The sequence below is a fragment of the Equus przewalskii genome, chromosome 1, assembly GCF_037783145.1.
Source record: "Equus przewalskii isolate Varuska chromosome 1, EquPr2, whole genome shotgun sequence".
Lineage (NCBI taxonomy): Eukaryota > Metazoa > Chordata > Mammalia > Perissodactyla > Equidae > Equus > Equus przewalskii.
The window spans coordinates 58156084-58182537 of NC_091831.1; the positions used below are offsets into that span (position 1 = coordinate 58156084).

Here is a 26454-nt window from a genome sequence, read left to right on the forward strand (position 1 = left end):
TGGCCCAGCAGGCGCTGGGAAGGTCATCTGCCAGGCTAGGAAATAACCCCATCTCAAGGGGAGTTCATTCCCTGCTTGAGGCCCCCAGCTTCCCTTCGGGGGCCTGGAGGAGCTCTCTGAACTTCCAGCCCTCATTCACAAGGAGACACCCCACACCAGGTCAACACACCTATTGAGTGTTTCTTTGTTTATTCATCCCATTAGTATTTGTTAGGCAAATATTGCTAGATGGTGGGTAGACAATGGAAACCTTACCGAGGCCTCTTGCCCCTTTGCAGAGAGACCAGCAACCCCATAGTGATTACAATAGAGACAGTCAGTGTTCCTCCAGGGACGGTTAGGGAGCTGTGGGCACACGGAGGAGGCACCTGACTTGGGGTGGGGTCAGGCAGGGAAGGCTTCCTGGGGGAAGAGATAACTAAACTGTGATCAAGGCGGAGCAGAGGTTACCCAGGTAACCAGGCTGGGGTTGCGCACTGAGACCCTGAGGCAGGAGAGGTTTCCATAGGCTATTTATTGGTAAAGGGAGAAAGTTCTTCCCAGAGTAAAACAAGGGCAAGGATGGTGAGAGGCGAGGCTGGCGAGGTGAGCAAGGGCCGGATCATGAAGGACCTGGACATGACGTTCAGGGGTCAGGATTTCATCCTGAGGGCAGTGGGGAGCCCTTGGGTTGTGTTCAGCTGAGGAGGACACAATCAGATTTGCAGTTTAAAAAGATCTGTGCTCCCCCCTCTGGCACGGAGCATCTTTAGAAGAGGCTGCAGGTGGGGGCCTGGCTGGGAGGCACCTGCAATAATCCAGGCCCGGAGCGGAGCAGTCAGTGGGGCTGGTGGCAGGGCTAGACCTTTGAGATGTTTGGGAGGTAGAATTGGCAGGATTTAGTGATGATAAAGATGGGGATTAAAGGACAAGGAGGGATACAAGGTGACCCCACATTTCTGACTTGAGTAACAGAGGGACGGTGATGCCTTCCCCAGAGGGAGAAGCAGATTTTGCCAGGGCGGATGAGTTTAATCTGAACGTGATGAATTTGAGATGTCCTGGTGACATCCAAGGGGGCACGTTTGGTACTCCATCTGCTGCTGGAGGTCACAGCAGGCGGGGTGCTGGAGCTGGCTCACACTGGCTTGCGAGAGCAGGTCGTGCACACCACTCCCAACTCTGTTCAGTGACATCACACTGGTAGCTTGCAATCGGCCGTGGAGGGAGTATGTATACACAGAAATTGGCAAGTGCTGTACAGAATACAGCTCTCCTCTCCCACTGTCCCCCACCCCAGCCAGCGATTAGACATTTACCAGCACAGAGTCTTGTTGGAAAGATGGTCAGCACCGGCTTGGAGGGGGGGCGGTAAAACGAGGCAGGCTTCAGGCAGATGCATGACTGAGCCTCTTTCAGGATTAGATGAGAGGAAAGGGAGACTTCCTGGTAGACTCTTTCCACCCAGGACCTTCTTTCTATCTATGTTGCTTTACCCTGCACGAGTTGCAGGTAGAAGGAAGGCAGGGAGCAGTAGATGCAGGGGTCTGCTTCAGAACAGCAGGGACCCCCCAGTTCCCTCTCCGGCCTGGCCTTGAGTTAGGGAGGACATTTGGGAGCGATGCAAAGCTTATTTCTCTTCTTTTTGTATAGAAGGACATAATATTGATCCATAAATTAATCTACAAATAAGTCTATAATCCATAATAGTAATATGATTCTAATTCCAGTGAATTTTTATGCGGCTCAGAGTCCAACAAAACAATATTCAATTTCATTTGGAAAAAAATAAGCTTGCAAAAATTTCAGGAAAATTCTGAAAAATAGAGTGAGGGGGCTGGGGGACAGGACTAATTGTTCTGCCAGATATCAAAGTGTATGTCAAAAACAGAGCAATTAAAACAACAAATAGAACAGAGTGAGGAGGCCAGAATTAAAGTCATATACGTAGGGGAATTTGGTCCATGATAAAGGCTTCATTTCACAATAGGAAGAGAAAAATAGATTGTTCAGGAAATGAGGCTGGGACAACTGACAAGCCGTTTAGAAAAAGGTAAACCCAAAAAAAGCTTAAAAAAAAAAAAAGCTGAATCTCTCCCTCACTTGTTATATCAGAATGAATTTCCAATGAATAAAATCCTCAGACGTCAACCATGAGACCATAAAATAAAGGACGAAGCACGAGCAGACATTTATAATCCTGAACCCGCGAAGGCCCTTTGAAACGTGACGTAAGACCCAGCAGCCCCAGGAAAAGACCGATCAGTTTGTTGACATAAATGTAAAACTTCCACATGGCAGAAAATATACCATAAAAAAGACAGATGCCAAATTGGAAAGAATATTTGCAGCAACACCTCTGACTCTCAAGGAGTTACAGTTCTTGACAGAGAGCTTTACTCAAACCAATAGGACAAAGACAAATAACGTAGTAGAAATTACTGGTAAAGAATACAGACCAGCAGTTCACGAATAAATAGGACCGGCCAGTGCTCATGGGAGGAGATGTCCAGCCTCAGCATGTAGCGGAGGAGATGTAAATTAGAAGCCAGTTCCAGGCCCCTCCGAGTGCCTTACCCAGGCCCAGCCTCTCCAGGAAGCAGAGTCCCAGTTTCCATTTGGTCGACAACATTCCTCCAAGATCCCTGAAAAAGCCCTCGTTCGCCCTGGATTTGGCTCTGAGTTGGAGAGAGGCGTCCTGCTCCCAGGGCAGGCTCTGTAATTAGCAAACCATGTGATTATCCCTGCCGTGTAAACATCATCCGGAGCAGGACTTGAAGATGTTTCTTGGAATCCTCTCCTGCTGACCTTTTCTTCAGGCGTCTCAGCATTCAGAGTAGTTGAAAGTTTACACTGGGAGGTTTCAGGGGTTACTTTGCACGGTTTCCGGGTTTTCTCCTTAGTGCTATTCTTAGCATCACTTATCCCCGAGAGGAGAGAAGCCCGGGGCTCTTCTGATCTATGAATGGCATCTCCTCCTTCAGGCGTTTTGGATGCCTGCCACAAGCCCATCCTGAGCCTGCAGCATTCTCCAGCTTGCTCCCTGCCTGACCAGGTCACCCACCCTCATGGCAGGGTCCCCGTCCCACCCAGCCTTGTCCCCTGAGCATGTCTCCTGAGCAGAGGCCTCTGGGCACTTATGTCCACAGTTGCAAGGAGGACCCCAGCAACCCAGAAATGTTTCAGCTTCACAGCAGATGGATCACAGCAGAGAAATCTTCCTCTGGATGGGATCTGACTCTGAAAGTACTGCTTGGCAAGGACAAACCTCCATTGATCCTAAGATGTATTGGGCTCAAAAGCAGCCTTGCTTTATTCTGGCGCTCCTGATTCGGTTCAGTCCAACTAACATCTGATGATGGCAGCTGCCATTTCAAAAGTCTTTACAAATACAGACCATCCCGGATCTACCATGGCTGGACTTGTGATTTTTTGACTTTACGATGGTGCGAAAGTGATATGCTTTCGGTAGAAACCGTACTTCGAGTTTTGAATTTTGATCTTTTCCAGGGCTAGTGATACGCAGTACCATAGTCTCTGCGGTGCTGGCGGCAGCAGCGAGCCGCGGCTGCCAGCGAGCCGCGCGATCACCAGAGTAAACGATCGATACACTTAACCGTCCTGTTCTTCACTTTCGGTACAGGATGCAATAAATTACATGAGCATGCAACACTTTATTATTAAATAAGCTTGTGTTAGATGATTTTGCCCAGCTGTAGATTAATGTAAGTGTTCCGAGCACGTTTAAGGTGGACTTGGCTAAGCTATGGTGTCTGATGGGTTAGGGGTATTAAATGCATTTTCAACTTAGGATATTTTTAGTTTACAATGGGTTTGTAGGGATGTAACCCCATCATAAGCAGAGGAAGATCTGTATAACTGAATGTAGTTTAATGACTCTATGAGGTTATACTGTCATCTCCATCCTATAGATGAGGAAACAAGCACAGAGAGGCTAGACAACTTGCTCAGTCACACAGCCATTGGTGATAGATGCAGCCAGACTCAAAAGCCCAAAAATGGGTAGAAATTGTGACCACCTCAGTCAAGGGGAGCCTCCAAGCTGAGGGCTGAACATGGGAAAGGTGTGGTGGTCCAGGGAAAAGCGAGTGAGCCAGTGTGCCTAGCAAAGAGCAGGTGGGGAGGTGGGGCAGGAAAGGAGCTAGAATGGTGGTTGGGGATGAGACTGAGGATGACCTTGAATCGTGTGTGAGTAGAAGAGAACCCTTGCCGGTTCTTGAGAAGGGAAGTGATAGGCCTCATGTTTCTCAGCGCTCTGTTACCAGCCCTGGATCTGCACAGCCTCGTGCTGCTTGTAACCTTGGCACATCTCTTTTGTCTTGAATCTTGACCATAAACCACTGGGCTGTGACCAGTGAACCTGCTTCTAGTCTCCCACCTGAATACCTGTCTACGTTGCACTCCACTTCCAGGAAAATGGACATGAGTGACCTGCATCCCACAAAGAGTAGGGGATCCAGAGACTGCCCAGCTAGGAGAGGCCTGCCAGCCAGGGTAGAGGAAAGTGAGCAAGTTGACCTATTCTGGCCTGAAAACACACATTCTGAAGGTCAGGTTCTGATAGCCAAACCATCCTTGGATAAGTGGCCGTGAGCAATGCCTGTATAAATAAAAGGGACTTAGAGAACCGCAGTCCAGGAGTTCAGTGTGCTGTGAGCTGAGTCCCCACGTCCTTGCTCTCCATCCGCCTGTTTACATGCTGGGGTTCAGGGCATCCAGGCAACAAGGAGCTCTCGGAGGCTATGTCCCAGGAAGACTCAAGGGATGCTGGCGCCCCCTTTCCCTTCTCCACTCCCAGTCCTTGGAGGAGATTTCCTATGATGTTCTGCTTCCATCTTTCTCCATCCTCCCTCCCAGCCAGCTCACCATGGCAAGGGTCTCTCCCAGATGATCACAGAGGAATGGGAAGGAACCCACGGACGCTCTTGGAGCAAAGGTGAACCAGGGGACTGAGGATTAGCTTCATCTCCCCCTCACCCATCCTCTCTCCTCTCTATTCTTTTCAGGGTCAGCCGGGCACTCGAGGTTTTCCTGGATTTCCGGTAAGTGGGGAGGTTGAGGTTCGCTGGGTCCCCGGTGACCCCTGGGCCTGGCTGGGTGAAACTTCATGCAGGGCCAGCCCTCAAGCTGTTCTTGCCCTTCCAAACTCCGGTCATTGAGGACCCTCTCCCACAGCCTTTCATGGAGAACAACCAAGGAGAGTAGCTGGGCGCATGACTCATAGTGCAAGAAAGGACAGGGAAATAAATATAGAAATAAAGGGGCAGCAGGACAGGAATAGGCAAGTGACGTCGCAGGTTGATAGACCCAGTGGGACACTGGAATGAGAAATGGATGATGACCGCAGGGAAGCAGCCTCCCACCCAGCTTTGAGGGGAGATCCACCAGGACGGGGCAGTGAGGTGGCCGTCTGGATGTCCTTTGACCCCTGCCTAAGGGGACCAAGACATGTTCTAAGAGGGAGGGCAGAGGAGCAGCGAGCTCCCCTCCTCCACAGGCCTCAGTGCTGGCCAACCCCTGCCTCTCTAGGGGCACAGTGTCCGCTGTCCACTCGGGGTAAAGAGGGTCTGTGATAGCAAGGGCAATGGCCACATCGGTTCTCCATCCTGCCTGGCCCCTGGCAGATGCATTCCACTCACTCCTCACAAGGACCCTTTGTGGAAGGTTCTCTTGTTCTCATCTCCATGCTAGGGTGGAAAACCGAGGCTGAGGCTTACCGATGGTCACAGAGCCAGCAAGTGGTCAAGCAGAGACTTGAACCCTAACTTGCTGGAGCCTTAAGCCCCTGTGGCAGACACTGAGGGGCTTGGTCTTTACCTCTGGCCTCTCTCTGCTTGCAGGGTCCCATTGGGCTGGACGGCAGACCGGTAAGTGGACCCTCTTGGGCTGTGGCTCCTCCCCCCCCCCCCTCACTCGGTCCAGGTCACTAACCTGGGTCTCTCAGTCCTTCTGCAAGACCCTGACTCCTTGGAAGAAGCTGGGGCAGAAAGTCGTGGCCAGTGGGAAGGGCAGGGGCCCTTAGAATAAGGTGCCCCTGACCCAGTGCCAGTGGGCCTGCTAGCTGGGCTCTTGGCTTCCAGAGCGAGAGCCATCCCTAGAATGTGGTGATCCTGGGGCGCTCCAGGCAGGGACCTGGGGTGGGGAGAGAGGCAAGGAGGCAGCAGGGGGTGAGGAGGGCTGGAGAGCTCAAAGGCTAATTCTACAGGAGCCTGGGCGTGCAGTCACGTGCTGGCTTCCAGCCCCACCAGGCTGCCTCTGTGTCTCACTCGTCAGGGTCTCTCGTACCGGTGGAGACGCCACACACGCCCAAGGCCTCATGGAGCTGCTTCCCCATCCATAGCTCCTCTCTTGGTTCATTTCAATCCTTTTGACTTGCCCCAGACACAAATGTTCTGGGGGAAAGGAGGCCCCTCCCCACTCCTAGGAAGGAGTGAGCTGGGGCGAGCTCACCCCTCCAATGCCCTCAGAGATGCCCCCCACAAGTGAAGGCAGTGGGTGCCAACCCCAGCCCCACCCACTCACCTGTCCCCTGGGCAGCTGGCGTCCTCTCAGATGGGGGCCCGGCCGCCCGCCTAGTCACTGCCCCACTGCAGACCAGAGCTAGGCACAGCCGGGGGCTGTGGTGATCATGTCCACTCTTCTCACAGAACCCAGCATCCCTCAAAGCTGCCCATGTGTGTGGATGGGGCAGGGACTGGGGTCCAGAGAGACCATCCTCATGCGTCTATCCTCGAAGGGCCAGCAGCTGCTAAATAACACCCAGCCAAGGGCCGCAGGGAAATGACCACGGCTGGTCAGCGGGTCAAGGACTGGGTGGATGAGTGAGTGAGCGAGTGAATGTGTGAGAAAAGAAAGAAATGTGTAAAATAAGCAACCAGCAACGGAGGGAGGAGCCGCGGGTGGCAGGCAAGGGGCCTTCTGGCATTCATGCTCTTCTCCTTCCAGGGCCACCCCGGACCGAAAGGGGAGATGGTAAGACCCCAGCTTTTCTGCCTTCCTTCAAGGGGTGGGGGGTCGGCCTGGCCCTCGTGGGCCACAGCCAAGCACTGCCCAGCAAAGGGGCCAACAGGGACGGGGGAAGTGGCTGCCCCTACAGTCACTCGCCAGCTGTGTACAACACATCCCCCCCAGGTCCTCACATCACGCAGGGAGGAGAGCGGGCAGGGGGCCTCTCCACCTGAAAAAGGAGGAAAAGGTGGTCCAGAGAGAGTCTACGCTTGGCCAGTGTCACAGGGAGTGAGAGGCTGGCGCTCCTGAACTGCCACTCGCCTGTACCTCGGGGACAGGCTTCCGTTCAGACTCACTCTGGGAGCATGGGGAGGACTCCACGCACTCCTGCCCCAGCTGGGCCAGAGCAGACGTGGAGAAGCAGGCGGCTGCCCCCACCTTCCTCCCAGTCCCTCCCACCCTCGCAGAGCTTTGTAAAGGGGTTTCCTCTCTACGGTCTCCCCCAGGTCCCTCCTTCCAGAAGGGAAAGGCCTCCCCTGTCAAGGGCGGTCCACTCTGGGGAGAGGGCCAGTTCTCAGCGGGACCGATGGGCCGTTAAGGGCAGTGGGCCGCCCGGGGCCGGGATGCATTCCCGCCTCCCAGGTCGGTCACGTCCACGCTGTGCGGGACCTGCTGCCGGCCGACCTGGAGTTTGTGTGGGTGGTGAGCGGCGGGCAGGCTCCGTCTCCTCTCCAGTGGGCTCTGGCTCCTGCCTTGCTCCAAGTGCTGGTGCGAGGACACTGTCCACCCACAACGGGGCACTGCCAGGGCATGGAGGCCAGACTCCTGCCCCTGAGGGACGTGGATAACCTGTGGATGGAGAAGGAGACAGGGGAGTGTCGGCTGGGAGCCTTGGCTTTAGCTTGACTCAGACTAACGTTACGGGGATTTTCTGTGTGGTGGGCACACGGCTAAGTGCTGTACGTATATTAACTCACTTAACCTTCAGCATAACCCTGTGCTCCAGGGCCTATCGGTATCCCCCTTGCCAGCTGTGGAAACCAAAGCTCAGAGAGTCTAAATAACTTGCCTGAAGTCACACAGCTAGGGAGCATCCAAAACAGGATCCAAACCCAGTTGTCAAATTCCGTCCCCCCACATTTTATTGCTGTTCTCCCTCCTTATTATCCTCTCTCCTTCCCTATGTCCCTGCCTCCTTCCTCCCTTTAACGCACTTTTATTGAGTATCTACCATATGCTGGGCCCTGTGCCAGGGCCAGGGATACAGACAGGAGCAGGAAAGACACTGTCCTCGCCATCCCATAGCTCACAGCCTAGTCGGGGAGACATGCATTTAAATAATCACTCATGTAATTAACAAATGGCCTTTGCAATCAGGGCTATGAAAAGGCGGTCCCGTTACCCTGCGAAACATCGAGAGAACAGCACCTCACCGAGGCTGAGGGTCAGAGAGGCTTTCCTGAGAAAGGGACTTGAACTGGAGCCTGAGGGATGAGGATTTAACTAAGAGAAAAGGGGATGGGAAGGAGCATTCTGGACTCTGGAGAACAGCATGTGCGAAGGCCCTGAGGCAGGGAAGTCCTTAAAATAGCTGGAGCACTGGAAGGGCAGAGAGACACTGGAGGCCATGGGTGGAAGATCTAGCATTAGAATCCAGGTCCCCTAGTCAGCTTTCCTCCCCATCACAGCCGCCTCCACTGCAAATGCATTTCTTGTTGCTCCTACCCTGTTCCCAAGCATGCTGTGCACATGCATGAGGCAGTGGAGACTGAGGCAGGAAGAAACTTCCATGCTGCCATTGTTAGAGAGAAAGAAGTTTGAATGCCAGGAGTTTGGGTGCTTATCCCCTCAGCCCCCTCCCCACTACCTTATTCCCCTTCCTGGTGGCCTGACGCTACTGTAAGGTAGTCCATCACAGCCCAGAAGCAGTAATGATGGTCATCAACTGGGCACAGTTCTGTCATCCTCATAACAGCTTATTATCCCCACTCTACAGAAGGGGAGATGGCAGCACAGAGTGACTGATGTGTTGCTGTGCTGCTCCTAAATAACAGCTGGGACTGAGACCCATGTGGCGGGGTCCACCCCTCCCCCGCGCCTCCTTTCTGCTGCTGGGGCTCTTTGTTCTGAAGGAAGGAACCCTTCCGTGGGGCTCCTCTTCCTGCCGTTCCTCCGCTCCCCCACTTAACCACCCATGAGTCTTCCCTGTCTGTTTGGGGGTCACAGCTAACTTGGGGGAAAGGGTGGGGCCATCCCACCTCCCATGAGCCCACATCAGCGTGATAGATCCCCTGTCTGCCTCCTAGTCATCCATCTACATCCGACAGGCCACAGAGCCATTAGGCTCCTGTTTGGCTTGGCACGGGGACCCTGAGCTATTAATTCAGCACGCCGTCCAGCGTAATTATCTTGGCCTGCTTATTGTCTGTCCGTCTCCCACTCGCCTCCCTACCCAGATGGTGTCCCCTCTGCTGGGCGTCCAACGTGGGGACCTGGGACTCACCCTCACATGCTCAATCTGTGTCCTCACCTGTCAAAAGGGGGTCACCTCAGCCCCACCCCCTAACAGTAGCCCTGAGAACCTGATGTAAGGTGTAGACAGGATCAGGGGTCCTATGAGTGCTGTAAAGGAGAGCTGGGACTCTGATTTCGTATCTTAGCCCACCACTCACACGACTGTCATAAGGGTGGGAGGAGCTCGTTCCCACCGAGTGCTGAGAACAGTGCCTGGCACATAGACACCCGAGAAGCGCCTTAGCTAGCACGTCCCCATGACGTGTCTTAAAGGGGCAGCCACTATTCAGCTAGAGCTAATTGGTGCCCGTGTTGTTGGGCCTTGACATATCCAAGAAAAACTTGAAATCCAGATTTTTGTTGTACTCTCCTTGCTCTTAAGTGATGGCAATTAATTGAAACAAAACTGTGTAGGATCAACAAAATACCTCTGGGGACCATGATTGTCCTGTGGGCCACCATTTGGGACATCTGGACTCCATCCTCCACGCTTCTGCAGCCCCAAACCTTTGTGTCATTTTTCTTGGCCCCTGGCCCTCCCCTCTCTCCTCACACCCTCTCTCTGTCCTGAGAGAGGGTGGCCTGGTCACCTGCAGTCTGGTTCCCTGCCACATGCATCATATTCTGCTGAACTTGATACTAAATACCTGGTCAGCCGCATGGGCTGGGGTGCTACATGGGTTGTCCCAAAGGCCACTTGTCTCCCCCGCCCCCCACAAACCTCCTGGGAATTTAGCAGTTTCGTAGTTGGTCCAGGCAGTCAGGAGCAACAGAAGGCTCTTCTCCCACTCAGATGGGTCTGTCCCTGGAGATCCTGAGTTCTTCAAGTCCCAAAGGGACTGGTCCAGCGGGTGGGTCGTCACAGGCCCTCAGGATGTTGGCTGGAAGGGACTTCAGGGCTCCAGGGGCTGGGGCAATGCCTGTGGCTCTAGCTGAGTCTGGAAGCCCTGCCTCCTGAGGTCCAACCCAGTTCAAAGTGTGGCAGAGTGCGAACAGCTGGATCTTCAAGGTCAGACAAACCTGGGCTCACGTCCCAGTGCCACCACTCACTGAGCCGCAGGGCCTTGTCTCCATCACCTCGTCTGGCAGATGGGGCTGACGGGTGTGAGCTCAGCACATACGGAAAGCCTGCCTCAGAGTGGCTCCTCAGAGCCTGAGGCGTGTGTCCTTCCTCTCATCCCTCCAGCCAGCCAGGAGGCCTCCTCCACACCGGCCTCAGCTCTGGCTCCCGAGAGAGCCAGCTGCACGCTGTGTTCTCCTCAGAGAACTAGGGTTTGCTCTGAACTCGCTCCCTTCTCAGCCCTGCAAACTTGACAGACGCCCTGCAAACCCCAAGGCCATTCTGTTCCTCTGAGGGGGCTAGAACATGACTGTAGTCACCAACTTCCTGCTTCCTCTCTGTTGCCAAAGGTTTCTCCAAAGCCCCCAGCGTTGGCGCCAGCCCCATGTCCCCAGAAGCCCGTGTGTTTCGGTGGGTTTCATGCTGAGGCCGCAGAGGGAAGAAGACAGAACGTGCCAGAGTCTCCTGGAGGCTTTTGACCGCCTCCTTCTTGGCTCCGTGAGGAGATGGGCAGGGCTGAGGCCAGGCAGCCCATGGTAGCAGGGTGTCGCCTGACACGTGGAGGCAGCCTCCTTCCTGGTGGGCCCATGAGATGATGGTGGTTGGAGGAATGCATGAAGGATGGCACTCCTCCTTCATCACGGCCGCATGCAGGGGGCAGGCACACCTAGTCACGCCCCCTGAGCCGTGGTACACAGGCCACATCCCCTGGAACGTCTCGGGCACAGGAACACCAGGCCGTGGGGGGTGGAGCCCAGCCTTTGGGACTCTGGGCATTCCGAAAAGCACCTGGCAGCCCTGGTTTCTAGCACAGTCCCCACCGAGGCCCACGCCTCTGATTCCGCCTGCCTGCTGTGCACCCACTGACCTGTGTGTGTTTCCTCCCCACAGGGCCTGATGGGTCCCCGAGGACAGCCGGTTGGTACCTCGCCCTAATGTTCCCCAGCAAAGGGGCTTCGGGCCACTGTGTCCTTAGCTTCTGTTTCTAACTCTCTCATTTCCATCTCTTTGTAGGGACCTCAAGGACAAAAAGGAGAAAAGGTAAGCCTGATGGAGATTTTCTAGAATTTTCATCTCAGGAAATAGCCTCCCAACAGGTAGAAAGGGGTCCAGAGTGATTATTTCCAAACTTTAGTTTCTATCAGCGGAAGCAGGACTTCCCCGTGTCCTGCGGCATGAGAGAGAAGGGAAGCTGCCCTGGGTGATGTTCTTTTCTTAGGGGAAGGGCCGCCTGGAGCCTGGCCCTTCTTGGTCTGCTTCTCAGCCCCTACTCCTGCCGCTCCCATGGTGTTTCTCCACCCACCTCCGTGAGCCTCTAGGATGTGGAGGTGTCCTGGCCCCTTCCCGACCTCCTGGATTCTCTGTCTCCTTGACTGTCTGTTGGAGGCTGTGCTGGGCTTGCGCCCAGGTAGATGATACAGGAATCTGCACCCCCGGCTCAGAGAAGGCATCTCCGAGGGCCCCCATTGCCTACAACCTGCCTCAGTGTCTGCTCTTTCCCTTCGGGGGCTCCTGTTCAAGGTCATTGGGTGGACCCACCCAGAGGGTCAACCTTTCCAGTAGATACCTCCAGCCAGGCATAGAGCACAACTCCTGACTGGTGTCATGGCAAGTGGTACATGGCAGTGGAGTCCTGTCCTAGGCTCCGTGCGGCCACGTCCAGGCAGGCCCTGGGGGTTTCTCCCCTGCTGCCAGCCAGGGACGAGGGAGGGAATTAGTTCTCCTGCCTCAGAGAGCTCAGTCCAGGACCAGAGCTGGCAGGTGATGAGTATGTGTCGTGTGTCCGCAAGTCCTGAGCGGATCCCTAGGTGACAGTCCCCACAACAACTGCCTAACACCCTCCCTCCCTTCCCTCCCTTCCCTAGGGTCAGTGTGGAGAGTACCCACACCGGGTAAGTGAACCCCTAAAACGGATCCATCCCTGGGGCACAGCCCCTAGCTCAGCCTCGTCTCCCAGGGGCCCCACCCCCTCCAGATCTTGGGGGACAGGAGCAAACAGCCCCCTCTGTGCTCAGTAGCCGGAGCAGTGGCCGTGGTGGGGGGTGTTTGGCCGGCCGGGGTGTGCGCCTGGTGCTCAGTAGGTCCACTGGTGCAGAGCCAGCACCAGAGCTCGTGTCTGCCCACCTATGCGTGTCTGTGTCCCCTCCCTGTGCTGGCTGGGCCTTCAGCCTCCAGCATGTGTGTGTCTGGGACTCATGGGCCGAGCTGTGTGTCTCCTTCGCACATCGCCTTCTCTGGAAGGCCGTGAGACTTGTGCAAGTCTGTGTGTCTGACTCCCTACCCAGTGCGTGCATGACTGTGTGCGCCTGTCTGGCTGCCTGCCCTGGCCACACCAGAGGGACTTTTGGGTTAGTCATTGTTTCAGATGACCCAACCTTGAGGGTGGGAGGTAACTGGGGACTGACTGTCTCAATTCAAGGCGAAAGTCTCTGCTCTGCCTCTTCAAGAGTAGAGGAAGCCCCCTCCAAGCAGAGTGGGGGGTTTCAGGGCTGGGATGGTCTCCTACTGTGCCCCCCCACCACGTCCCACCCAGCTCCTTCCATTTCCTTGCTCCACCCCAGGATACAGAGCCCAAAGCCTGCGTAGGCCTATTAGGAACCTCCCAACCTGTGAGCAGGTTGCCATTGTTGGGACAGGGAGGGCCCAGGGGTACACTGCTTCCTCCAGCAGGAGCCCCGGTGGGCGGGGACCAGAAACATGCCCCTCATTATGGATCTGCCCTGCCGCTCTCACAGCCGGCCAGTAGGGGAGCATTCCCCTGTCAGGGGCCTCGCTGTGCCCAGACATACGCCCACAGGGTGGGTCCCCTGGCCGCCCACCCCTGCCAGGCAGAGGGATTGAGGGAGCAGAGACAAGCACAAGCCAGGTTCAGAGTCAACCTGGCTCCAGAAGGCCACTGGGAGGGCCTTACTAGCAGGATCCAGGTACTCCGACTCTGACCCCTGGGTTCCTGGGCCAGGGAGAGGCCGCAGGGGCCTAGACCATGAGCGGCTGGGGTGGGTTTGAGGCCAAGGCTGGGCTGGGCCCGGGCAGGGGCGCAGGCCGGCAGGAGCACAGAGCGGGCCAGTCAGTGGCATGTGCTCCAGGGACGCAGGGGCCCTGGTGTTCCGGCCAGCCTGATCCTGATACAATAATAGAAGGTCAGCTGTGTTTATTTGAAACGATGGGCTCACAGGATTGTTATGTCACCCGAAAGAAAGATAGCATCCCCCAGCACGAGAGACAGCACAACCGCAGGCGCTCTGGCGGTGTGTCATCCGTCCTCAGCCGACACATGGGGCTGGTGGAGGAGAAGGCTCTCTGCCCCTCAGCCCAACACAGGAAGAGGGGGAGGGCGGGGATAGAAGGCTCCAGAAGCACCTTGGCCAGAGGGTGCAGCGAAGCCTGGCGTTATGACTGCAGCAGTGTAGGGAACAGGTCAGGCAGAGGTGAGAGCGGATTTGGAAACCCAGCTGATGGGCAGGGCAAGGCAGGGGGCACCCTCTGTCTATTTGGAAGTGGGTAGGAAAGCAGGGGCTTCTAGGACAGGTGGTCTGTTGGCTTTCGGAGGGGCTTGTGGGCACGGTGGGGGTGGCTGGCCTCCATACCCGCGAGATACCAGGAGATCCAGGCTGTCCCCGCCTCTGTTCCAGCCTGCAGCATCCTCAGGGAGGGAGGAGGGGGAGGAGTGGGAGTGGGTGGGATGGAGCGCCCGGGACGGGGAGCAGGGGAGCGGTGTCTGTGGGCTCCAGCACTCACTCTCCCTGTCACCCGTCTGCCACCTCTGCCTCCGCTCCAGGAGCACCTAAGCAGCTCTTTTGCAGCTCTGCGCTCCAACCAGATAATTACCCTGAAGGTTTGTAGGCTCGGAAGGTCTCTGGGCCCCTCTCTGCTGAGAGGCTCCCTGGACGCAGGGCCAACATTGCACAGCCCCAGGCCCCATGGGGGAGGGGTGGGGCTCTTGGGGCAGCAGCTGCCCCTGAAGGCAGCGAGGACCTGGAAGGGTCACGATTGGGCTCCCAGGTCCCCAGCTGGGCGCATTCTCGGCTCAGGGGGCCCTGGTTCTTAACGCTCATCCCAGAGGCCTTGCGTCAGTTAAAATACTTTGAAAAACAAGAGATTGATTACATGCCATCTTTGTTTTCACTTGGGTTCTGGCTGCTTCTAAAGCCATGGGGTGCCCAACTTCAATGGGTAGAGGAACTGGAAGCAGCAAGAATTTCCAGAAATGGAAATCACATTAGATGATGTGAGTGCAAGTTGCCTCCCCCCAAAAGAGTGGTTGAACTTGCCGGAGACATCTTTGCCCAGCCTCTTTTTTCCAAGCCCACCAGCCCCGGGGGAGACCTCAGTTGCGTTTAGCTTGTGCCCACACTGGCCACACCCTCTGCCGCTCAGCCCCCAGGAGCCCAGCTTGGCACTGCCCTTGACCATCCTCCCCAGATTCCCTGACATCAGCCTTCCTCGTTCAACCAAAAAAAGAACACAGAGGTTGCCACACACCAGCCTGGCTTCAAGTACCAACCTAGCTGGTCCTGTGGCTCCCTAGCCAGAGCCTCAGAGTTGGCTACCCTCAGCCCAGCAGCCTCTCTCCATGACCAGGGATGGGTGGGGCCCACAGTGCAATGTTGGGCCGCGTGTCAGGCGGCCTCTGCGGCCCAGCATGGCCATGGAGGGCAGGCCTGGCCAAGGAGGGCCACTCTCCCAGTTGGGGGTGCTGCTGGCCAACACCCTGAGGGCCACTCCTCCTTCTGGGGGTAGTGTGCCATCCCAGGGCAGGCTCGGCACTGTGCCCCCCAAGCCAAGAGAGTGCCCCATCCACGCCCTCCCTCCCTGTGCCTCGTGCTCGCTAATCTCTCTTCTCTCTTCCTCTCCTCCCCTCCCTCTTGGCCATCCTGCCTTCCTGGCGACTTTCCTGGCATCCTTCTCAACACCCGCGATCTCCGGCCTTTGCCCTCTGGCCTTCCAACTCACCTTTCTCCTCAGCTGCTGCCTCTCCTCAATTCAGTGCGACTGGCTCCACCCCCAGTCATAAAAAGGAGGACCTTCCAGGTAGACACCTTCCCTCTGCGCAGACTACACGTGACTTCCCCAAGGGCCTTCCCGAGGAGTTCAGCAAGCCTCCGGGCCCTGACAGGCCAGCTGGGGCTGCAGACAGAGCCAGAACCTCACTCTTCTTCAGTTAAATTAAATCAGGCAAAAATAGACCCATGAATGCCATAGATGTGGAAATACACAGCACCCAGGCCCGGGAGATCCACAACTACTACCACACCGTTACCACTCACATCGGCCATCGCCGTGTGCCGGCCATTGTGCCACACATTTTACAGGCCTGATTTCATTTAATTCTCTTAACAGCTTTAGGAATTAGGCATGATCATCCTCATTTCACAGATGAGGAAATCAAGGCTCAGAGAGGTTAAGTAAATTGCTGTTGGCACTCAGGTTCTCTGCCTCTTAACTAGCTGTGTGATTTGGGGCAAGAAACTGAACCTCTCTGTGTCTCAGCTTTCTCACTTGTGGAAGGAGGGTAATAGCAGTTCTTACTGCATTGGGCTGTTGTGTATACAGAGCACTTGCAATAATTCCTGGCACAGTTTAGGTGCTATAATTAAATTGAGGCTCAGAGAAGTGAATTTGTGCCCAAGGTCGCACAAACAGCAAGAAGCAGAATGGGAACTGGCAGCCAGGTCTTCAGACCCCGCGTCCGGGGCTCTCCAGCTGGACCTACACCCTTTATATTTAGAAATGCAGATTGCTTAGCATCTGATTGCTTGTAACCTGAGTGTGAGGAGTGAGGGAATTCACAGAGGAAAATGTAGCCGGTAGCCAACAGGTGTAACCATTGTGAGCACTGCTTCCTTCTTCCTGCCTTACTAACCAGGGAGGCCGGGGTAGGACCAGATGACAAAGAACAAAGAACAAGAGACCACAGACTTGGGGTCCAGGCACAGGCAGTGTAGCTTGATTCCAGGCCAGACAGCCCGTGGCCACCACCCAGGCCCCCAGCCTGCCTTCCACTGCACAGGGGTCTCCCCCAGGCCACAGGGATGCTGGAAGCAGCAAGGCTCCGAGATGCTCTCTGAGAGCCTGACAGCAGGGCCTGGAGCTCCCGTCTGTCCTGACTCAGGAGTCAGGAGCCCAGGGGCTTGCATGTTTAGGCACCTGATTGAGCAAGGCTGAAATATCACTCCGATTAATAGCTAAAAATACAGAGGGACAAATGAGGCACGTGCTGCCAGAGCCTGCGTGCCCCCTCACACCAGCCAGGTCCTCCAGAGCCCGTGTGCTCCGAGCGCCTACCCCAAGCATAGCTATTCAGGGGGCCCACTGGTGGCCCAGAGCAGCACCAGGCCCACCCCACTGTCACCCACTCCTACCCATGTCAGACCCCGCCAGGAGAGCAGAGTCCTTGCTCTCACAGCGGCCATTCTCCTCAATCCCCAAGAGCCACCTCCTGGCCTCAGTTGCAGTCACTGCTGTTGGCTCAGCCCTCGCTGGGTTCCAGGTGGTGGTGTAAGAATTCTACATGGATTATCTCGTGTAATCCCACGCCAGCCACACGGCAGTGGAGGGGCCATCATCATCAGCCCACCTTACAGCTGAAGAAATGGAGGGGGCCCAGGCGTGTTCCTGCCTTCCTTTTCAAGAGCAAGGGGTGGGCGAGCCAGAGTTTAACTGTGCTGCCCCGACTTGGCTTCCAAAGTAGAGAGAAGAATAGGGACCCCTATTCTGCCTGCTGCAGACTCTGCCTGGAGAATAAGGTTGTTATGCTGTCAGTCATCATGGCACATAAAAAGGCTTGTCCATTTCCTACCAATAAACCAATATTGATTTTACAGGCTCTGTAAGATGCTTAAACATCAGGTCTAACATTAGTTGAAAGAGGAAACTGTATGAGCTATGATGGGCTTAGCAGATGGTGTTGGAGGTCATTTCCCAAGTGCAGAAAGTTGGACGGTGAGCAGGTTTCACTGGGGGCTTATTTGGAATGAAGAGCAACAGTCTGGACTTCCGAGTGTGGGTCCTGGCTGCCCCTGAATTCTCCATGTGACCTTGAGGGGGGCCTCACCTTCTCTGAGCCTCAGTTTTCTTCTCTGTAAAAGGGGACTTGTGACCCGTTTCTGCACCTGTCTCCTCCCCCAGGGACACTCTGAGCCCTCAAGCTGCTTCTCAGAGGGTGTAGCAGGAGGAAGTCCAGGCCCCAGGTGACACTGCTGGGTGCCATCTGCCCTGGGATGTCCCAGCTAAGAGATGGTTCCAGCAGGTGCTGCTAAAATTCTACAGTCCTCATTGAGAGGTTGTGTCCTCCTATTTGTCGTCATCACTTCCTCTGTAGAGTCTGCAGCAAGCCTCCTCGGCTCCTTTTCCAGCTGAGGAAGCCAGAGTGTCACAGAGGCCTGCTGAGATCATACTGAGAGCAGTGGGCTGGCCTGGAGTTCCGGCCACCCGTGTCGCCCTGGGTCCCAGCCTGGAGCTCACACACCTGCCAGGCTGTGCTGCTGTAGTCTGTCTGCAGGGACAGGCCCCTTCTCATAAGAGCAGAGCCTAGATGGTTTCTGGAGTGGTCACTTAGAAAATAACACAATGGCACAAGTCTAGACCCAGGATGCCTCCAGCCCCCAGCCCCAAGATCTGGGTCCTGTGGGCCAGGCTCTCTCCTGCTCCTGAGGGGACACAATACCACCCCTGCCTCCCTGAGCCCTTGGTCCATGTGGAGCACAGGCATGGTGGGTGGGTGACAAAGGCTGGGCTCAGAGCAGCCAGCTCAGGAATGGGGTCAGGGAAAAGAGTAATAGTAGCACCACATGCAGGCACAAAGCACTTTACAGTGTCAGAGCTCAAGTGAGCTAAGGTTTGCAAACTCAACTGTCCTCTGAGGCCGGGCATGTTCACATAGGTGACAGAAGCAGGTGCACATGGAAAAAATAGGGAGGATGGGACTGAGGCAACTGGAGAACTCATGCCCCGCCTGAAGGGGCGCTGCTCCCCTCGCCCAGCCAATGGTTGCTTCTAGGCACGTGGGCCTAGCTTGCCAGGGCTCTCAGTTACTCATCAGAAGCCACTAATCCAAATTTTTTGCGTAAAATTTCTTGCCCAATTGTTTAGTGAGCCAAACAAAATTCTGTGGCTCTGACCTAAGGATCTCCTTTGACCCTCTGGGCTGGAATCAGAGAGGGTCAAAGCTGTGAGAGGAACAAGGCATTGCTTGCTGTTCCCAATGGATGGCCGAGAGGCCGGGGTGCAGAGATGATGGGACTCGCCACACAGGGGGGAGCTGAGGCAGGCCCAGGTCGCACACCACCTGGGCTGGACTCCAGCCATCCGGCCAGGCGGGGAGCAGGCCTTTGGTCTGGCTGGGGGGTCATCCCGCTCGTTCCTCTGCCTCTGCCCCTCACAGCAGAGCTCTTGCCCTCGGGACCAGCTGCTTGTGCAGCAAGTCCTCCTCGAAGCCCCTCCTCTTGGGGGCCTAATGTCTTGGCCATCTCCTCGCTGTCACCAGTCCCTGCATGTAGTCACCACCACAGCATCATCAGCGTCACGCCACCACCGCCTCGCCACCAGAGCCCATGGCGGGCCTTCACTGGGTGCATGGCACTGGGGCGGGAACCGCTCTATAGCTGGGGGTCTCTCTCTAACACGTGTTTCCATGAACCTCAGGGTGAGCAGGGCCAGGCCGGCATCCAAGGCCCACCAGGGCCACCAGGGCCCCCTGGACCGAGTGGACCTCTGGGGCACCCGGGACTGCCAGGGCCCATGGGGCCACCAGTAAGTACCCCTTCCTCTCTACATTGCTACCTCTTCTTCAAGATTTGTCCCAGAAATTCCTCTGGAAGCAACCAAACCTTTCATGACTTCAGGAACCTGGGTCCCAACCAAGTGGCAGAAACACCTTGGCAAGGCCATTAGACATGGGTGGCCCTGCAAGGAGCTGCCCCTCCCTGTCACACTCACCTGCTGCACTCTGGTTCTGAAAGCACACCTCCTGGGGCCGTGTCCCCAGCGCCAGTCATTGCCTTCCAGGGAGGGAGTCACTACCAGGCTACTCCTATCTCACCCTCAGCAGAGAGGAGCTTGGAAAGAAAGTTTGCAGGGCCACCTTTGGTGCTTGTCCCCTGACCCCTGGGTATAGGAAAACCTGAGTTTGGGGCAGTGGGCTCTGAAGGAGGTAGCAAGAGGGTGTCAGACCACCTGGCACCCCTAACAAAAACGCCATTGCTGGAGTAGGTGGGTTTCACACTCCTGGGCCACCTTCCAGCCAAGCTGGGTGCCTGGTTGGCCGGGGGGTCCTGCTTCGAGCCTGAGGATTGGACCTCTGCTAGGAGGGGCCTAGGGAGGCCAGCAGGCTCCTCCCTCCAAGTGAGACCACACTCAGGCAACAGGTCAGGCCCAGGCTCCACCAAGTTACCCGTTTCCAAGCTCTGGCCAAGACCTGACTCTCTCAGTCCAATTTAGTGCAAGGAAGTACCAGGGCAGGACAGCTCAGCGGACAGCTGGGCTTTGGAGGAAAGACTTCTCCACCCGGAGCTGACTAGCAGCATATGCTACTGGAGGCCTGGGGTTAGGGACAAAGTCTGTGTAATAATGGTTTTTCCCACATGGATAAAAGCAAAAGAACTGATTTCTTTCTTATGACAAAAACATTGGACATTCACTGTGAAAAATTTGGGACATAAACAAAGAAAAAGTTTTAAGTTGTCTATTTTCCCATATCCGGAGTTCACTGTCATTACCATTTTGGAGAGTTCTTCCATTTTCTCCTTAAACATACCTGCACAGGGACATTCTCCAGGTTGGTAATGTCCTGAAAACATACCAGTTTGTATCCTGTTACGTTTTTCACGTAACATCATCACCCACGCCCTTCCTACGTCAGGCGTGTCCTGGGATGTGGCTTTTAGGGCTGCTCAGCCTATTTACAGGGTAGTTAATGAGTTCCCGTCTGTGATGTACATCCTTGCACATCAATGTTTATGCACATTTCTGGTTCTTCCACTGCAATAGATTCCCAAAGGTGGAATTGCTAGGTCAGGCATGTCCCTGCCAAATAGCCCTTGATGAGGACGGCCACATTCCAGGTCAATCGGCTTCACATCTGGGCTCCTCAGCTGCTCCAGCTGCCAATGCTGAGGCTCAGTATAGGGTCCCTCTAGGCTGGGCGACAGCTCCGGCCGATCAGGACGCCCAGCTTGGCCAGAAGGTGGCACAGCAGTGTGAAAACCTAACTTGCCAGCTCTCCTGCCCAGCTTGACCGCCTCGGCAGATTTTAAATATTTCTGTGGTTTTTTGCCCCAGGATCTGAGGGAGGAAGATTAGTCTTACTTCCGTGGTTTCTAGATGGGGAAAATGGAAAACCTGAAAGGAAGTTAAATTTAGGGAATTAAACCAAACCAAGCCAAGAAAACCAAAAAAGTGCTCAAAATCCACTTCTTTGCTCACCACTCTTCCCCAAACACACTGGGCTCCCACTCACTGAATCCATGCCAGGTGGTTTTCTTTGTTAGGCTGTTTATAAAGAAAAAAACCCAGGGGGTGTGGTTTTAAACCAATGGAAACAGACCAGACTCGGGCATCATGGTTTTCACCAGCCTGTGTTTGCCCGAGACCGTGGTGGAGCCAGCCTTGCCTCTCCTTTCTCGGGCTCCCGCAGGCGCTGGGCCCACGCCACCTCCCTGCGGCTGGCTGCGTGGTCACAGTGCCCCAAGAGGAAGGAGACAGAAGGCTCCCCTGCAGGCTGGCAGGCTTCTGCTGGGCAAGGTTGGCTTTCTAAGGAGGAGTCCCATTTAAGAGGTGGGTGGGTGGGGATCTGGACCAAACCACATTGTCAATTTAACATGATGCCACTGACCTGTTTTCCAGTGGGTGAGCACAACGGAGATGCCCATGGTGCCCACATGGCTCCAAAGAGGGACATGACCCTGTTGTCCCCACATACCCTCAGCAGGTTCCACATACCCTTCCAGGGTCCTTTAGATCTGTTCTCTAGCACATCCAGAACCCGTTACAGTTATTCGGGGGCTACTCTGCTCCTCTAGCCTCCACTGTAAACAGGACTAGCCCCAACCATTTGCCAGTGGGATCCATCTCCACTCACCTTTTCCTTGCTTCCACAGGGCTTACCTGGGCCTCCTGGACCGAAGGTGAGGGCTCTCCTGGGTGATGCACTGAGTGGGTGGGAGAGTTCCCTGCAGGAGAGAGGAAGGAGAGGCAGCACTGAGGGTTACTGAGTAAGGAGCTGAGATGGATCTCAGCTGAGAGGAGGCTCATGTGTGGCTCAATTCCAAACGCCCTCCTCATGGGAATTGATGGGGCCCACAAGGACTGCACTTTTGTGTGCTCAGGCCAAGAAAATGGTATGGCTGGTATGGAAGGTGCAGTCCCATCCTCCAAGGAGTTTATATTCTAGTTGCAACTCAAGATTGATGCCCAAGACACTGTCACAACATCCTAATGAAATAGTGTTTCATAAGGGGTCAGAACTAGAAGGGACCTTCGGGGTCATCGGTCTCTTGCAAAACCTTATCTAGAAGCCACAATGTCAAACAGACTCTCCCTTTGAAGCTGGGGGCCCTGGGGCTATGGGGATGAGAAGTTGCAAAGCCCAACCATTCACAGTGTGGAAGCTGGGAGCCCTGGGGAAAAGAGACTTGTCCAGGTTTGACAGAGAGTCAGTGGTGGAACCAGAACTGAAACTCGGGTCTCCTGAGTCCCTGCCTAGTTGATGCTTCCCACCATCCCTCTGCCTCAGCCAGGCAGGGACTTGTTCCGAAGAGTAGAGCAGGCTCTGTTGTTCCAGGGATGGCTGGAGGCGGAGGTCAGAGGATGTGGGGTCATTAGGAGGAAGAGGGTGGTGATGTGAGAGGAAGAGCATGAGCCAGAGTTTGGCACTGGGAACCCCTCTGACGGTCTCTTTGTTCCCGCAGGGAGACCCGGGGATCCAGGGCTACCACGGCCGGAAGGTAAGAAGGAGGGGGAGAGGAAACCCAAGTCAGGCTTCACCATGCTGCACAGTGTCCAGACTTGGTTGTGCACATGCACTTTTGCCCACACTCTCACACAGCGTGTACCTCACAATGCTTGTGAGGTTGGCTGGACAGGGGTTCATGTCTCCAAGTGGGGGAAAAGGAGACTCAGAGGGGGCAGGGCCTTGAGCAAGTCAGTGGCCCAGCTGGACCTCAGACCCAGGAGGGGTCTCCCTCACCGACCTGAGCAGCTGTGTCTGTACCGAGGAGGGCTGGGTTCTCACTGGCCCCCTGAGCACCTGGTAAGTGGGAGCTGGGCAGAGCTCCGTGCTGAGCATGGTGGGCTAGGGCCCCAGCCTTGCTGTCCGGCAGCTCACAGGCCAGAGAGATGGGATTCCTGCACAGATAACCCTGGCGAAGGCCAGCTGTGCTAACTGCCACCATTCCAGAGCTGTGTGAATACAGGGGGTGGAGAGATTAATTCCAGGTTGGGTGGAGTTTGGGAAGTCTTCTGGGAGAAGACAGCCTGTGAGCTCAGTCCTGGTGAATGAGGAGGAATACCCGTTATCTATTGCCATGTAACAAACCATCACAAACTTACTGGCTTAAAATGATGATTTATTTCTCATGATTCTGCGGATTGGCTAGCTGGGAGTTCTGCTGGTCTCCCCTGGGCTTACTCATGCAGTCCCGTTGGACAGTGGCTGGAAAGGCCGGAGGGGCCAAGACAGCTGCATCCACATGTCTGGTGATTGGCACTGGTTGTGGGCTGGGTGCCTCTGTTCCTCCCATGTGGCCTCTCAGCCCCCAGCAGGCTTACCAGGTTTCCTTACAGCGTGGTCGGCCCAAGGTGGTGTTCAAAGTGGGCAAGTCCACTGCACAGGTGGCTTTCCAAAGCATTCCCCTGCGTCACATTTTCTGAGGTCATGTTGGTCAAAGCAAGTCAAATGGCCAAGCCTTGTGAGTGAGTGGGGTTGGGGGATCCAGCTTCCACCTATTCTTGTGGAAAGACTAGCAAAGCATTTGTGGTCATTTTTGATCCACCGCTGTGGGCCTTCAACGAGCACATTTCAAGGGAAATGGCATTTTAGACAGGGAACCAATTTGAGCCAAGGCCCAGAGGTGGTCATTACAATAATTATCATAACATAAAAATAATTTTGATAAAAGTCACCACTTCCTGAATGCGTACTGTGTGCCAGTCCGTCCTTTAATGCGACCTGCACGATTTGTAATCCTAAGACCACCCTATGAGGCTGGCACTATTCTTCTCCTACTTAACAAATGAGGAAACTGAGGCACGCACAAAGTCTCCTGGCTCCCAAGTGGCAGAGCAGGAATTCACGTCGAGGTCTGCGTCCTCCCCATGGTACCACCTGCTGCAAGGGGCCCATCCCGCCCTCCAGACCCCAGCTGGGGAAGCATCCGGAAGCTTCCAGGAAAAGACAAGAGGCACGAGGGAAGAGGAGGACACAGGGGCGGGGGTGGTGGGTGGGCGTTGGAACGGGAAGAACCCCTTAGAGATGCACATCCCGCATGCTGGGTAACCAGGCGGCTGCCATCATCGCACTGTTTTATGGGTGCTCAGCAGGTGAAACGGAGAGACCCCAGAGACCTTTAATTAGTTCTGCATAAACTGAGAAGTTTGTATTGTGTCAGGAAGTGGAAATTATAGCCCCCGCGGTTGCCTCCATCCACTTATGCAGACTCAGAAAATTTACTGCCTCCTGGAGCAGCGCAGGGTAGGGTTTCCCATTAGCAGCTGGACCAGCTCTTTCAAGCTGTGAAGAAACTGTGGGGCCAGCAGGGGTTTCCGTGGGGCCACGAGGATGCCCGCGGCTGAATCCATGCCATGGTGGGCGTCTGCATTCTCCTACCAGCCTAAAGTCTGGTTCTTCCAGACAGGAGCTTGGGGGTCTATTGTCCTGAGGGTGGAGAGGCATCAGCTTAGGGCTGGGGTTTCATGATGATAGAGGACCTGGTCCCATGAGTGTAGCAATCCTGCACTCAGGTTGTGGGAAGAATCATTCAACCCAGGCTGCATTGACTTTGCAGAGAACACCAGCATGGTCCTGCTGACAGAGGGGCAGCTCCTGATGCTGAGGAAGCCTGCTCTGGGAAGAGGAGGCTCTAGCATGGAAGGGGGAACGTACTTCTTTCGCATGACTAGGGGTAGAGCAAGTGCTGATGGGTAACTTGGGAGGGAGGGAGCTCCCCATCACCAGAGGTGTCCAAGTAGAGGCTGGATAACTAGAGATCTGGGATGTCTTAAGAGAAGCTTTCATATCAAATGAGAGACTGGATTAAAAGCCTTTCCAGCTCAGGTAAGCTAGAGCTTCCTGGGCACAGAGTTGGCTCCACAGCCTCTGGAGAGGAACAGACCCCTGGCTTTGTGGGGAGTCTGCTCCCTGAGTCTTTGTCTGGGTCTTTCTTCATCCCCATCCGGGGCTTGTTGGAATCATCGCCAGTCTTAGATCTCATGAGGAACCCAGAAGACCCTTGTCCTTTGTGCTCGACTCCTGCTCCCCACCCTTTCTTTCTCTCCAGACCACTCCCTCCCCCTTCCCAACGGCCTCTTCCCAGGGAATCTGGAGGGGCTGTGAGGCTGCTGGCTCCCCCTCACTGCCTCTCTGGGTCTCTGGAAGGCTCCTGCTGCCTCCCGTTCTCCCTGCCTGTCTTGAGTCTTTTCAGTCCTGGAGCTACCAGCCCCCAAAAACCCCCCGGGCCGCAGGTGGTCTCAGCACCCTTGTGTCTGTGCTGGCCCTTAGTCTGCTGGACCCTTGTCCTGCCATCACCTCAGCCACAGCCTCGTAGTCCAACAGAGGCCAGGGGGCGGGCACTGGGGGCTGACGACCAGTGGTAGAAGGTCCACCCCCAAGGAGTTAGGGTCATTCCTCAAGGTCAAGTGACTCTCAGGAGGCTGCCAGTACCCGTCCGCCTGACCCAGCCCATTGAGGCAGTGAGCACCCGGACCCCAGTGATCACCATGCCAGGCAGAAGTTTGCTTCCCGTCAGAACTCTGAGATGAAGAGGGTGGTGCTCAAGGACAAGTGCAGAAATACTTCACATGTCTGGTTTAGCCAAAGTTCATTCACTCCCCATCTCACTGGGTCCTTCCCAGGCTCAGTACTTAGAGCTCATTATCCCCACTATACAGATGAGAAGCTCAGAGAGGTTAATACCCAGCCCAAGGTTGCACAGCTAGTGAACAATCATGCTGGAATTGGAGGCTTGGTGCCATGAGTCCAAGCCCAGAGGCTGGTGTTCTCGCCCTGGCGCAGAAGTGAACGTCTGCTGTGGGCATCTCACCCCAGCTGAGCTAACTGTGTACAGACCACTCTCCCCTGTGGTCTCTCTGGGATGTGGAGTGTTATCCCTCCAGCTCCCTTCTCTTGTCCATCGGTTCTTTTTCTCTCTCCCCTCTCTCTGCTCTCTGCTCGGAATGAGTAACTAACGTGAAGGGTGGCTTGACTACAGATGCTGGGGAAATGAGTTTGCTCCCAGCCCACCACCCCAGGGAGGAGCGGGCACCAGCGGGGGCGGAACACAGAGCTGGGACAGGGCCATAGGACTGCCCCTTGTGTTCAGGGAGTGAGGGCACCTGAGGGGTGACCGATGACGCTCCCCGTCGGCTTCAATTGCTCTGTCCAGCGACCTGACATGCAGGCAGGGGGCCTGTCTTTCAGCGGGGGTGGAGTTTTACCCTCAGCAAGGACGCTTCTCTGCCACTGAAGTTTGCTAAGAGTTAGTTCCTTCCACCACCACCAGCACCCGCCCTGCCCTCCCCCCAGCAGCCAGACCCGGCCTGGCCTCAAAGGCCAGTGAGGCCAGCAGAGCAGGCTGCTCCATCAGCTCCTTGGGATCAAAGCCCAGCATGGCCAGTGGGCCCTGTGCCGCCCCCAGCCCCCCGGGGGCCAACTCTGCTGCCTAGACACTGCAACTATTGTTGTGTACCCATGTGGTACCTATTTGATCCAAATTTATGAT

General features: G+C 55.4%; 1 protein-coding gene across 1 annotated transcript in view; it reads left to right on the forward strand.

Annotated features, from left to right (window-relative positions):
* Positions 1–26454, forward strand: part of COL13A1 (collagen type XIII alpha 1 chain) — a 154216-nt gene that overhangs the window by 82827 nt on the left and 44935 nt on the right. The window contains exons 8-17 of the mRNA XM_070620561.1: positions 5007–5042; positions 5841–5867; positions 6946–6972; positions 11414–11440; positions 11537–11563; positions 12388–12414; positions 15488–15553; positions 19166–19273; positions 21619–21645; positions 22429–22464. Coding sequence (XP_070476662.1) covers positions 5007–5042; positions 5841–5867; positions 6946–6972; positions 11414–11440; positions 11537–11563; positions 12388–12414; positions 15488–15553; positions 19166–19273; positions 21619–21645; positions 22429–22464 — 408 coding nt within the window. The remainder of the gene's footprint in view (positions 1–5006; positions 5043–5840; positions 5868–6945; positions 6973–11413; positions 11441–11536; positions 11564–12387; positions 12415–15487; positions 15554–19165; positions 19274–21618; positions 21646–22428; positions 22465–26454) is intronic.